Raw genomic sequence first — 13624 nt, 5'->3', positions numbered from 1 at the left:
TCCAAGAGCACGGAAATGCTCTGAGGTGAGACCCCGGGCTTGCCATTAGTGCAGAGAGCTTTTCCCGATGCTTTATGAAGTATCGACAAAGATACGCAATTCCGATTAAAGCCTTCCTTCAGAAGAAATTGTTCATTAGACAAGATAGACATTGATAAACTAACACATGTATTTTTAAGAAGTGCAATGTATTAATAAACGTTTTTATATATTTTGGTCTCAGTTAAGGCTATTACAACATAAACAGTTCTGTAAACCACACAGAAAGTTGTCATAAAAACATAGAAAAACTTAAGGCAACACACATTGACCCAAAAACTTAAGGCAACACACATTGACCCAAACTCACTGTTGGTCCCGTTAAGAGTCCATTGTACTGCAAATGGAAAAAGGCACGGCAGCAGAATCAGGGGACTTCTTTTTCCTGTACACTCAACCCATGTATTTTACTCAAGTTTTATGTTCTACTTGCTTTGCAGGGCTTTAATTTAAAGTGAAGAATATGTGTTTTAAACAACCTTGCTTAACCCTTACAGTACTGTACATTTCCAGGCTGCCTTCCCAGCAGCCACTTAAAAGAACATGAACAAGTTCACAACCCTCAAAGGGTTAAAGCCAAAGCTGCAGTCAACTTCAAAAAAGTCGAGACAGCTTAAGTATTTCACTTCTCTATACAGGGAATGTGAGAGTAAGGGTCCGAGAACCTCCGTTTTACTTTTGCTGTGGGTTCGTATTCATCCAGGAGTTCCTGAGCGTGGGCCGTTGCAGACCCTTGTGCAATGTATACAGAGTGGATTTTATCAGTTCGCCTTGCTGGCTGCTCTCTTCGTCTCACCATTATTTGAGACTCTTCGTTAGCTGAAATCCTGCCCTGGGATTCTGTACATTTGAAAATCCCAGGAGGAAGTTTTATATTTGCTGTTGGCATCACTGGAGTTCGACGGGGCACTTTAATCTTGGACAGTGTTAAAGATGATCTGTGTCTTGAAGCCAGGGATGCAGAGGAAGAATTTGAAGAGGTTTGCAAAAGAGAAGGCACTTTGCAAATGTCTTTGGCAGGCATACTGGAGCTCTGAGCACGGCAGTGTAATCCAATAATTGCTTTAAAGAAAGAAGATACTTAGATACTGCAAGCATGCATAAAAATGTAACTTGATACAAGCAACTGTGACCAGGTAACAGTCACCTGGCTGTATGCAGTGAAAGATGTAGAATAAAAAAAAAGCACACACTACCTTAATACTGACCTTCGGTATCCATCCGTCCTGTTCTATCTTCAAGCAGGCTCTCTGTGCTTGCTGAGGTCTCAGAGTCTACATTTTCCTCGTCAGAGCCTCGCTGATCAAGCTCAGGTAACCGGTAAGTTATATCTTCCCTACATCAAAACAGAGATTGTAGCACTCTAGAAAGACAATGTCTCTGATACGAGCAACTTTATGCAGCTTGTATTCAGAGGTAAACCTTCCTGCATGTAGTCATTAAATATTAATTCTTAAGGTATTTTCTCTCAGCTAGTCCTTTGCATTTTCCTTTTCAGCTTCATAAAGGCATACAGAACAATTAACTAGATCATTTTGGACAAAAAGTATACTGCTTTACTGTCTGTATTACCTCCAGCTGCAAAGGGCATGACCTACAGAGATAAGGGGTTTTCAAAGCTGTGACTTACTTTTCTTCTTTTATTGACTGTATGCGATCAATGAGAATCTCCTTTTCCCGATTATCAGCTTCAGAAACTTCCTCCTCTTCATGCAGCGAGTCCAGTTCTGAGTTGCCACTGTCATTTCCTTTGACCTGTGAGCTTTTACTCTGCAAGACAAATGTACATGTAACACTTCTCAGTCCCAAGAAGCTACACAAGTCTTGACTACTAGTCTACTACTGGCAAGGTGGAAGACAAATGAGTAGGCCAAGTGAAGGGCTGACAGAATTGATGAAGAGCTGTTAGTTATCCATACAAACGTTTCAAAAGGGAATAGAATTTTTTCTATTCACCTGATTTCTGGGGGTTTGTTACCTTTTTTGAAGCATAGTAATTTGATTTGCCAGCCTCAGCTTAGTTTTAGTACTCACTTGTAAGTAATATTATTACATTGAATACAAGTTACATTCAGAATGTCCATAAAATACCAGAGTCATGACAGAACAGGTCAGCAGCACTGCATGCAGTCTGGGGAGAAAGTTGCACCAATACATGCAGTCTCAATTGTTCAAAAGAGCGTTTAAAACCAAGTTACAATACATGTAGGCAAGTATTTTAGTCATGCAATAGTACCATAAGGAAAAAAAAACAAACAAACAAACAAACAAAAAAACCCCATGCACTTTTAACACAGGCAGTGTACATACCAGCATCCCCTCATAAGGGGAAGAAAACCCAAGTTTTACAGGCCAGAGCTAGGGAGAGATGAAGACCAAATTCACTATATGCAGCTTCTGATCAGACAGAGTGTTTGGTTTGTTTTAATCAGTACAACAAAAACAACAAAAAAGTGTATTTGCCCTAATAGAACATAGCATATTTTCATCCACCATCCGTCTCTGGAGTGAAGGAACTTCTTTGCCATGTAAGAGACTCAGCAATCCTAGTTCTACTGATTGAATTATATGGGAATAGATTTTGACCACTACAACAAGAGCAGATCCCCACCCTTGGGCCCTTCATTTGTCAAACAGACTCCAGTGCAGCTGTATATTTAGGTCCTACCTACAGCTTTGGGCAAGTCCAAATCCCTTTTCTTATTATCTTGCAATTGATCTTTGACTTACTGAATGGGATAGACAGGATAAATAAGTAGCACATCCCTTCCCAAGAAATTGGCAGGATGCTTTCTGCTGGATGGTGTGGTTCTGTGGTTTATTTGAACACTTACCGTATTCTGCCGAAGCAATGAGAGTCGTCGAAAAGCGATGCTCTCAGCTGCTTCCAGCTGATTTATTTCATCCATTTTTATCTTGTACTTCCTTATCTGTTCCTTTATGAGCATCTCTACACACCTGGACAAAAGAGCAAGAGTTTATTGAGCAGCCTCATACTATAAAAGCTCTGGGGACAACCATGGTGGGATGATATGCTTCTCCTGGCTTGGGGATATTTCACACATACACACGGATGGCATGCAATCAAAGTCTCCCAATGCATGCCTTACAAGGGGTAGCACTGCATGGTAACAGGGTGAAGAGTCCAACACGGCAAGCAAAACAGGACAGACTGTTAAAGGTAATGGCACATGTTCTTCCTAGGATAACCTGAGCCTCTCACACTAACTGTACACAACAGTGGTAAGCAAACAGACGTTACCATGGCTGCTAACTGCTTCTGCTTCTTCTACCTGTCTTCCCTGTGCTGGCACAGACTGGTAGATACAGAATGAGCCTGCAACTGCCCTCTTCCACCTCTGTGGCCCCACGGGTGAGTAAGAAGTTACAAAAAGCTGTCATTTTTCAAACTCTGTTTTCACTGGCGGCAGATGCAAGGCCAGCCATGCAGTGAGGATGGCGAGGGGCATTCAGAGAGCCAGAGCTGCTGGAGGGTGAGGAGAACAAAGAGGATCAAGGACAGAACCTTCTTCAATTCAAGGAACAATGTAAAAGAAATCATCAGAGGTTTCTAAGTATGCAGGAGACAGTTTAATTCTATATCCTACTTTTTATTATGGCTTGTTTCTCAGCAAAATATATACGATTAGTGCACAATCCCCACCCCCAAATTATCTTGATGTAAAATACAAACCTGATATTTAAGACTTAGAAGTCATCCTACTTTATGCTTTGTAAACTTGAGACAGGTGGAAGGAGTCAGAGAAGGGCATATAAATTGGCAGCACTAGCAGAGCCAGAATTTAGCAACTCTTAACCCTCAGTTTCTCAGCTTGATATGAATAAGGTTGTAACAAATGCAGGTAGTAGTAGTGGCCTTCAATCCTGTTTCAAAGTACTACTTTGCAGCAGACTGCTAAGACTTACATGGTTGTTTTTGAAACATCCTTCATGCTGGTTAAAGGGTCAGAGGTATCAGGACAGCGCAAGAGACATGGAGCAAAAACAATGGCCAAGGCATTGGGTGACATACGGTTGACATCTTCTATCAAAGCCACTCTGAAATTCAATGTTCAGGGGGAAGAAAAAAAAAAAAAGATTTTTTTTTTTAAGCAAACCTTGCTAGAATACAAGTAATCTGATCAAACCTTGCCAGAATTCCCAAGTAACATATAAGGAGGCCTCTAGGGTACTAAGTACATACAGCAGTTCAAAGAAGTGTTTTAAAATTGTTTCACACCTACTAAGTAGACAAACTTTCACGCATTAAAAGAAGGAACAGGAAGCCACCCAGGTTAAGCTAGTTAAGTAGCCTCTCAAAGCATGTCTGGTGATTCAGTGCCTCCTCTTTAAAAATCCCTTTTCCCTGTGTTCAGAGGGCCACTCGGAAAATTCTCAAAGTCCTTGGATAAAAGCAGCCCCCTTACCAGTACCATTTATATCCCTGCTCCCAAGACTAGCATATATGCAAGCATTTGTAATCCTTATGCAGTCTCTGCCCAGTACGCTAACATCCTCAGAATTCACTATGTACCCATCCATCTAAATCCTGGTGTAAAGATGACTCACCAAGGCTTTCTGATCTACCTTTTCTTCAAAGTTTTCTTACCTGATTTGATACAAATACACCACATGGTAGAAGTAAGCATGCATCTGTTTTTAAGCACAACTATCAACTTCAATTCTTTCATTTCTAAAGCAGCAGCACAATCCCTACACTGACACTCAAGGGATTTAAGTTTTTAGAAAGCTTCCAAGAGGGACTCAAAAAAGTCACATGGAGTTTCTCTCCAATTGAAGTAATTAAACTCATTACTTGACCAGGTGGAAGATGAGTCGCTCCAAGGTATTATGATTTGCTTGTGGAAGCTGTTCAAGGACACTGTAAATGGCACAGAGTTGCTCCTGTTTTTCTGGTAGTTCTGCACAAGGGGAGAAAGCACAAGATCATAACTGCTGTGCAATGCTAGTGGAAAGCTGCCAAGCACTTTCTGACATTGCCTCAAACTGTCTGCAACAGATAGAATTTAATTTCTTCGAAGCCACACTGTCATTTCATTTACCAATTGTTACAGCTGGATGTTAGAGTACCCCTCCTGGCACTGCAATTTTCCTGCTTTTTCAGATGCTGCTGTTGTTAGCAACCATCAAGTAACACATCAAGATCTCCAACAATATTTCGGGTGCTTTACTCCCACTGAGGTTAAATGAGTCTAAAGATTTGAGATATCTGGCTGGCTAGATATGGTCTAGAAAATAAAGAAGAAAAAACTACTGTATGAAGGGAAACCTATTCACATGCTCACTGTTTTTAGAAAGGGCAGTTGTATAGTGATGTATGCTATATATGCTACAAAAAAAGGAATCCTAAAGCAAGATCAAGTAAGCTAGAGGAGAAATTCCCTGAAAAGTGTTTTATATAAAATGTCTAAAATCATTGCTGGAAGGAAGCTTTTTAGCCAACATGAGCATCTTAGAGGTTCTTTTCCCAAGGACATAGTAAGTTAAAGAAAACTCATTGCTTCAAACATTTCTAAAACCTACCTACAGCTCGGAGAAAATCATTGTACTGCGCAGATGTCATTAGTGGATCTGGTAATTCCCGTAGCCATTGCTTAAGGATCCCCGTAATAGTGTGAATAGGGTAATTCTCCAGTTTCACTGAATTTGGATCTGAAAAGAAGTGTTTTATTTAGAGCAGTTCGTTCCTTTGATGTAAACAATGGGACCCCAAAGAAATAAGATTAGAAATACTCAAATCTCCTGTGGCAAGAATCCAAGTGGCAATTCAGAAAAAAAAAAAAAGAAAAAGAAAAGAAAAAGTCTGCTGATAGTCACTTATATGTACCAAGCAGCTTTTTCCAGCCAACAAAAATAACACAGCCTGCATGGCCACCAAAAAGCTGTTTTTAAAACACTAAAAAGGGGCAGATACTTTCAGATAGAAGAGAATTGCAGGGAAAACTGATACCATGCAAGGAAGTCAAAAGGGTGGACAACATTGCCTGACCTGCTTGCAGCAACTGTTTCAGCTCCTTCATACGATTTGCTGATCCTGATTTCCTGTAAATGCCTTCTGTGTAGAGGCCATGCATCTCCACATACTCTAGTAACTTCTCCATGACAATGGGGACTGAATTTCTCTCACTGGTCAGGGAACTCACACACACTCCAAAATGACGTGGTTCTGCGTCCTGTTCGTTCTGGAATTTATACAGGTCAAGCACTGTGAATATCTGTTCCCAAGCTAGAAAATTCCATTGTTTCATGCTACAATTAGCTTATGCTTCCAGAAACAAGAGCTGAGTGGTTTATTCTAGCTTGCTACAAGCCTTTGACCATAAGGCAGATTTCCTGAGCTGCAGCAATAAAGAAACTTTATGGTACATATTGAAGGATTTCTTTAACAGTTTGTCCAACACAGCACACATACTCTAAAGGAAGAGTTCCCAAATTAGCTCGAGTATCACCTTTCAGAAGAATGTTCTGTTTCTGCAACCACAGGGCCTGCCTCTGACTATATGCAGACAGAGAATGGAACTGTTTAAGCAATTTTTATTCAGTGCCTGGACATCCCCTGTTTGTTTGGTGAGAGAAAAAAGGTAGCATTTTGCATGCATTATTTATGGTATCACAGTACCGCATCCCAGATCTACAGTTCTTACCTTTTTTCCACAGGATGTACAGCTGCTCTGGATTTTGGACATGCATTTCTTGTGACAAGTCAACTTGCAAACTAGAGAAAGAAGCAATTGTTACAAGCATTCCAAATCACATTAAAATGCTAAGTATCTTGTCTTACTCACTTACTATATAACCTGCGTGTACTGTTCACTAAGCCCCACCTATACCAGCCAAAGTTACAAGCAATCTGCACATATTGTAAATTAAGTGGCAAGAATAAGGTGGTTTTACTTACCACTGCAGAGACAGGCCTTTTCCATGGGCCAGATGTAGGATGAGCAGTGTTCACACGATTGCCGAATGCTCACTTGGTAGTTTGTGAACACGTGGCCATTGTGTTCTTCAATCTGGTGGGAGACAGGAAGAAACTAATGGACTTTTTTTGCCTTTTTTATTATTATTTTTAATAAAACTACCTACCCTATCTTAGATTTTTCCATTTTTATTTTACAGTTACAGCTGATGGTTTTGACCTTGAAACCAAATTGCACCCTATCTTAAGGCAGAGTTGGGTTTGCTGGGTCATTTCATAACTGACTTGCTGCCTTGGTTAAAGTTTCAGTGCCATACATTAGCTATAGTTTGCTATTAATATTTGGTAGTTGTTTTCCTTTAAACAGTCCCATTATTGAGAAAGCCATAAGGTTCTAAAGATGCTATGGACAAGGAAGAAAATAAGAGTACCACCTATCCTGGCATAAGCAAGATCTTTGATTTATGGAAAACAGTTTTATATTGTGTCACATCTTCATAAAAGAGGTAAGTGATTTAGCATGCAAATAAAACAGAACTTCAGTACAAAATCAAGCTCTTTCAAGAGCGTTTTTCTCTGTGTTCTCTGCGTACAGCCGAGGACTTAGATTATTGCAAAAAGAAAAGTACTTACTGCACGATCTTGTTTTCGTTTCTTCTTCTGGGCTTTGGTTTGCTGCAGCGGAGTACAGAACTGGCATTAGTCTTTGAAATTCAGACATTCCATTCCCTTTTTTTTTTTCCTATTCAGTTTCCCAGATTCTACTTCACCTCCAGACATCTGGGACACTATACTGCAGCTTAAGCTTGGTATGAGGGTTGTCTGAGCTCACACTGTCAACTTCCTAAAAATCAGTTGAGCTCACTGCCTGATGACAAGCAATTCCACCTCTAAAACCTTGAGAGAACTCTTAGGTTTTCACCAAAGAAAATGCACAAACATTTTAAGATTCTGAAAATATTAAGAGCAAGTTAAATAATGAACAGTTCCAAAAAGGTGTATCAGCATTCAGAATTTGTTATACGTGCGATTCGTGTATGGAAAGTGTTTCCCAAATAATGAAGAATGCTATGGAAAACCTTTCTGAGGTAACACAGGTTCCTTATCCTACAAGAGTAACATTGTTTAATCATCCCATAAGCCAGTAAGAGTAAGTTTTATACCTTGGGCTGCTCAGACTCCTCTTTTTTTGTATATCCTCTGATGAACTCATCCAGAAGGGATTGGAAGAGATTCAAAACCAGCTTCACTTCTTTCTCTTCCCTTTTTTTGGCCAGATTTGTAACTAGAAGCTGGTAATTTTCCACCAGATCCTTGTAGCCAACATGGATTTGCCCATTCTAGAGAAGGAACAAGTATTGTTCAGAAGACAGTCTTTTTGGATATAGTTGAGACAGTTTCATATTTTTATGTGTTTAAGTTCAGAGGTGAGAAAGCACGCTCCCGATTAAAATAAAAGGTAACAGCCCATGACAGAAACAAGTTAGCACACTTCCGTACTACACTGTAGAAGGGCACTTGGCTGAGGCAAGGCAGTGTCGGAAGAGTATTGGAAAAGCTGTTGGCACCTCTCTGGTGTTTAAACACAGCAACATGAAGAGGCTGAAGACAGCAAAATCCATCCATTTCTAAAAATAAGTTACAGCTGAGTGAATGAGAACAGGGAAACAAAACAGTCTGCTTAAGATTACAGCAGAACTCTAAAATGTTATTTTTCAAGTCTAACACTCAGCTTTGAATTCTATGCTAAGAATTGCTGAATTGCTTTGTTAAAGAGCTGTAGGTCAAGCACTTAAACTGCACCCGATTCATTCATTACCTACCAACTTTTCACTTTATTGAGACTTACTACTTACAGGAGCAGAGTACATGGTCTTGATGTTTCCTCTAAACTTCTCCGTGGCTTCAAAAAACAAGCATTCAACACCAGACTTCTGGGAGCGTAAGTCATTGATCTAGAAGGCAAATACATCTGCATCAAATCTCATTAAAACAAGAACATCCAACCAGTGTTAAGTTTCAGTCACTGGGCTTAGTCATCATCTATGACCACTCCAATTACTTAAAACAACATTTCTTAATGCACTGTGATGATACAAAAATAGGAGTCAGGTAGTTAGGCACTAGACAACCATTTCCTCACAACTCATGCTTATTTTTTTTTAATACAACTTTTGCTGCCCACTTGTTTGTAAACAAATGAAGAACTAACATGAATGCCACCAGGATTTAATGTAATGCAATGCATTCAGAGACTTAAAGGAAGGAATAGGAAGGGCCTTAATACAGACCTAATTTGGTCAAGCTATCAAATTCATTCCCCTTTGCTTTAAATCATAATATACACTTGCACCTAGAAAAGTAGTCTTTAAAATTCCATGCAAACAGTGAACATAGACCTGAATTTTATCATAGCCAAGTGCCTTTTACCTTGTTTAGGAGGAACTCATCAAGATGTTTCAGTTCATTGGCATTTGCAATCTCTCGGACCATGGAAGCTCGCCAATTCTGAGACACACTTGAGATCTTGCTGATCTTTATAGTACGGTTCTTCTTTGTTTTACTGCTCTCTTTCACATGGCGTTCCCCTGCCTGGAGGCGACTTGGCTGTCCAGAAGAAGCTGGGAAAGAAATTAATTTGTATATCAAAGCAGGATGACTGGATTCTGCATTATTTGTTTCCGTGCAAAACATTACAGAAAAGATGGATATTAGCAAGCTGGGGATTAAGTCACAGAAACTCACCTTCTGAAACTTTCTGGGTTCCTCCTGTTTCTGGAAAGAGGACACAAGATACAAGGGAGAGGCCATCTCCATCATCAATCACATCAGGACTCTCCTTTGGAATTTTCTTGTCTGGCTTTTTCCCCAGAAGTCTACGCAAAGGACTTTTAAAAGCGGACCTGAACATAAAAGCAGACACAAGTTTGTCACATTAGTAATGGAAGCTGGCTCTACTACAAGAAAAGGCTCTTTTAACAGTACAGCTAACACCCACAATAGGGTTAACCTCTATTGTGCATATTTCCTCTAAGGTCCAACCTGCAGAAACACTGAGCAGCAGAAAAAAGGAAAGGCAGTCTGAAAGCACATCTGGACATTCTGATCTTTACTAAATTAGAGCACTACTTTCAACATACACAGAGACAACACATCACATATCCAAGACATCATTTCTGGCTCAGGACGTCCCTGAGTTGCAGAATGCCAAAAGCTGGAGAAGCAGGCCAGGGAAACAGCACTACATGCTTGCTGAGTTCTTAAGCTTTTCTCTTGGTGTCTTACTTCTCAGCCTGGATGACAGTACGCTACATGGATGCTTACGCTTTGATCTGAGCCTGTACGGTGGTTCTTAAGTTAAAAAGAACCAGTTCAAAGACAAGTGTTATGCAAGAAGCAGAGAATGTGTTCCTCAACAGGGTCAGATATCATGCTTACATCAACGTGAAGATCAAGTCAATGAGCAACACAACCACTCATGTAGCTGATGTCAACACGTGTATCTCCACAATCACAGTCTCAAGATGACCAATTCAAGTATCAGTGGAAAAATCTCCTTTTTTTAAATTTTCTTAAAGGCAGGCCAGTCACACACATAATACATACTTGGCATCTATTTGCTGACTTGCTGACTGCATGGAAACGGCTGCATCCAAGGTAGGTAAGAGGTCACTGGGCTTCTTTTGCACAGGGTATTTCTTGTTGCCTTTTTCTTCTTCTATTGTATCTGGTGATTGCTACAGCAGAGAGAAGGAGTCAAGAAACTACGTATTGAGTGAAATAGATTCTTTAAATGGTTTTAAAAACTAGAATGGTGAAAAAAAGTTTGCTTCATCAAGCCAAAACACTTTATCGAATAGATATTAGCTTACTAATATAAGATCCGAGTATATTTCATCCTTTGATCAAGGGTCCATTTATTAAAAATTAAGTTTTCAAATTGTTGTATAATATTTGCTAAGGACTTTTTTTACGTGGATATCAAGCCAAAAAAATTAACCTGAAAGGAACACAGGCATACAGAACACACTACAGCCAATTACTCACAAATCTTTAATATTTATAAACAAGGATAATTAAGTATAAATATGCACAATAGCATCAGTACCTGATTCACAGCAACAGACTGGGTGAGTGTTGAGAGATCACTTAATGAAGATGAAGTCCCCTTCTTTCTGCAATGTTACAAGATTAGTTTCAGACTATATATAGAAGTCTGTAGCCTCTTAATATTTACCACCTTTTAAATAACCCACATATCAACGTTAGATCCGAGAGAATCCTGATCAACTCTTGCAACTCCCCTTTACATGCAAAATGTACTGGACAAGTAAAAAAAGGATATGTCAGATTTCCTGCCATATCAGAAGGATGATGCTTGCAAACTGCAGGTCACTAAAACCTTGTTTTCAATGGACAAAAGACACATGAAAATAAAGTCCAGACACCACTTCAGCTAAAGCCCTGACTCCCCAATTTTAATTCAGCAAGGTAGGCTTTGTGTCTTTTGTTAGCTTCTGAAAACATTCTACCCACACAGATTCAGCTGCAGAACTGGGGACTGGGAGCCAAGAAAAAGCAGCAGTTGTTCATAGCTCTATTTTCTCCCATAACACGTCCAGATGTACGGGCTACCAGGAGTTCTCCATCTATTTTTAAATATTACAGATAGCTGTTTTCTAAAAAAGTCAAAATAATTAGGAAGCTGCTCTTACTCTAGCTGATCCTGAGGAGACTTATCCGCACGTGTTCTTTCATCCAAAGACTGACTCAGCATATCATTCTGACTGGCATCAGACTGTCTCTTTCCTTTCCACTTCTCTCTCTTGTACTTTAGTTTCCCTGGGTCATCCACATATCTCTGGATTAGGGAAGAAGTGGGACTATCCAGATCTTTGGCTGCCTTCTGAACAAGACGTTTGTTTTTATCTGCCCAGCATTCAGCTGGAGTTTGAAAGCTCCCAGTAGCAGATAGCGTATTATGAAGATTCAGTGCAAGATTTGTCGGCCTTTCAGGGCAGTTAAAGCTTTGGCTGCCTTTTATCCGGTTATTTTGGTCCCCTTGTGTTTTCATTCTATCAACTGCCTTATCATCTACTTTTTCCCCTTCCAATACAGGTGGTTGCTCAGGAATAGAACTGCTTTCTTTTATGTCACTTGACGGCGGCGTGTCTGAAAGAGCTTTTTCTTCACTTGGACTTTTCTCTCCCTCGCTGCTTCCTTGAAGACCAGTATCTTGTGCTGTGGATTTCTTTGGCACTGGAACAGCTTCCAGGGCCTCTTCAGAAGAGGTTTGCTCCTCACGGCACAGTAAAGATGGTTCTTCGAAGGAAAACAGGACATGCTTATTCTGTAACTCGTTATGCTCCAGGCCCCTCTGCCGGCGAGATTCACGTTTCTCCCGGCTGTTTGTTACTTTCTCAGAGCCCTCTGTCACGTTCTTCTGGGGTAATGTGGCTTTTTCAGATGAGCTCAGGTTTTCAGCTTGCTCCTTTGGAGTTTGATCTCTGTCCCCAACAGCTTGATCCAGCTCTGACTTGTGTTTCACAGGCAACTGATCCGGTGCTGGTTCACTGTGCTCATCCTTGCTTGTATCATTCTCTCTGTCTTGATCTTCCTGCATTTCTCTCTGCTTTTCTTCAGCTTTCTGCTTTTCTATAGCCATTTTCTGAAATCTGTTAAGAATTTGTAAGATGAAGACACAAATATTTAATGCACAGCAGTCAAGAAAAGTACCCAACTGTTTAAATGCAGCCTAAATAGCAATACAGACACAAAGAGCAAATACTTACAGTCCCCGTATGACTGCATGGAGGTCTGCTTATTCGGACTGGCATGCATCAGCACAGCTCAGCTGAATAATGCTCAAGTACTAAGTGCTTAACCAGTTTCCACACTCCACTAGCCGTTTGATACTGACTGCAGCATCACATGGTAATAACTATCTTTAAGTTGTTTACTAAGTCAACGTATCACAAAGAAACTGAGCTTGGCAGGTGAAGCCAACTAGCCAAGTAGTTAAAATGCATGTTTTCATATCATATTGCTCCTCTTCCTTTACCTCTTACGCTGTAGATGCCCTCTGACCATGGCTTGCAGGAGACAAATTCTCCTCTTCTGCTGAAGGTAGCATTTTCTCTCCCTGTATCTTCGCCATGCTGACTGAATATAAATGGCAGCATTATTCCTCTGCAGTGCCATCCTAACGCAACGGGAACGCCAGCAAGCCTACGAAGGGAGATTTCTAAAGTAATGGAGGGGTACTTGAAGGTGGGGAGAGTCATTTGAGGAGGTTTGTTTGTTTGTTAGGAAAAGAAGATTGGCAATTCTCAAAGATACCTGTAAAACAATGGCTGCCTGCCTTGTTCTGAGAAAGCGTCTCCTTTCTAAAACCATCCTGAGCCAGCTCTGAAGGAGAATGATCTTCCTGATGACTTCTTTGTGTAGTGTATCCTGTAGTATCTGCCGTTCAGCCTCTTTCATAAAAACCTGCTCAGTTGAAGAGAAGTTCATCAATAAACAGTTAATAGGCGCCTTTCAGCCCCCACTGGAGGCATCTCCACAAGCCAAAAAACTGAGAATGGTAATACTTATTACTGAACCAAACCTTATCAGCTGATAGCAATTAGCATGCCCAAAAAGTAAAAG

General features: G+C 40.3%; 1 protein-coding gene across 7 annotated transcripts in view; it reads right to left on the bottom strand.

The window, feature by feature from the left end:
* Positions 1 to 146: 146 nt before the first annotated feature.
* The window catches only part of MYO9B (myosin IXB), a 45911-nt gene continuing 32433 nt past the window's right edge, over positions 147 to 13624 (bottom strand). For 5 of the 7 annotated variants that reach the window (XM_075524176.1, XM_075524179.1, XM_075524178.1 and 2 more), the window contains 21 exons: positions 13316 to 13465; positions 13038 to 13204; positions 11692 to 12651; positions 11085 to 11151; positions 10583 to 10713; positions 9722 to 9879; positions 9407 to 9597; positions 8833 to 8931; positions 8140 to 8316; positions 7610 to 7651; positions 6959 to 7070; positions 6705 to 6775; positions 6050 to 6242; positions 5584 to 5712; positions 4856 to 4961; positions 3967 to 4098; positions 2874 to 2997; positions 2350 to 2397; positions 1670 to 1809; positions 1248 to 1375; positions 147 to 1101 (listed from right to left, as the gene is read on the bottom strand). In XM_075524176.1, coding sequence (XP_075380291.1) covers positions 662 to 1101; positions 1248 to 1375; positions 1670 to 1809; positions 2350 to 2397; positions 2874 to 2997; positions 3967 to 4098; positions 4856 to 4961; positions 5584 to 5712; positions 6050 to 6242; positions 6705 to 6775; positions 6959 to 7070; positions 7610 to 7651; positions 8140 to 8316; positions 8833 to 8931; positions 9407 to 9597; positions 9722 to 9879; positions 10583 to 10713; positions 11085 to 11151; positions 11692 to 12651; positions 13038 to 13204; positions 13316 to 13465 — 3765 coding nt within the window. In that variant the 3' untranslated portion in view covers positions 147 to 661. Of the gene's footprint in view, positions 1102 to 1235; positions 1376 to 1669; positions 1810 to 2349; positions 2398 to 2873; positions 2998 to 3966; positions 4099 to 4855; positions 4962 to 5583; positions 5713 to 6049; positions 6243 to 6704; positions 6776 to 6958; positions 7071 to 7609; positions 7652 to 8139; positions 8317 to 8832; positions 8932 to 9406; positions 9598 to 9721; positions 9880 to 10582; positions 10714 to 11084; positions 11152 to 11691; positions 12652 to 13037; positions 13205 to 13315; positions 13466 to 13624 lie in introns of all 7 variants that reach the window. The other 2 variants (XM_075524181.1, XM_075524183.1) reach the window with 1 other exon arrangement.

This window comes from Mycteria americana, chromosome 24 (genome assembly GCF_035582795.1).
Source record: "Mycteria americana isolate JAX WOST 10 ecotype Jacksonville Zoo and Gardens chromosome 24, USCA_MyAme_1.0, whole genome shotgun sequence".
Lineage (NCBI taxonomy): Eukaryota > Metazoa > Chordata > Aves > Ciconiiformes > Ciconiidae > Mycteria > Mycteria americana.
The sequence above is the reverse complement of the archived record's forward strand: the minus strand, read 5'-3'. Positions and strand labels throughout refer to the sequence as shown.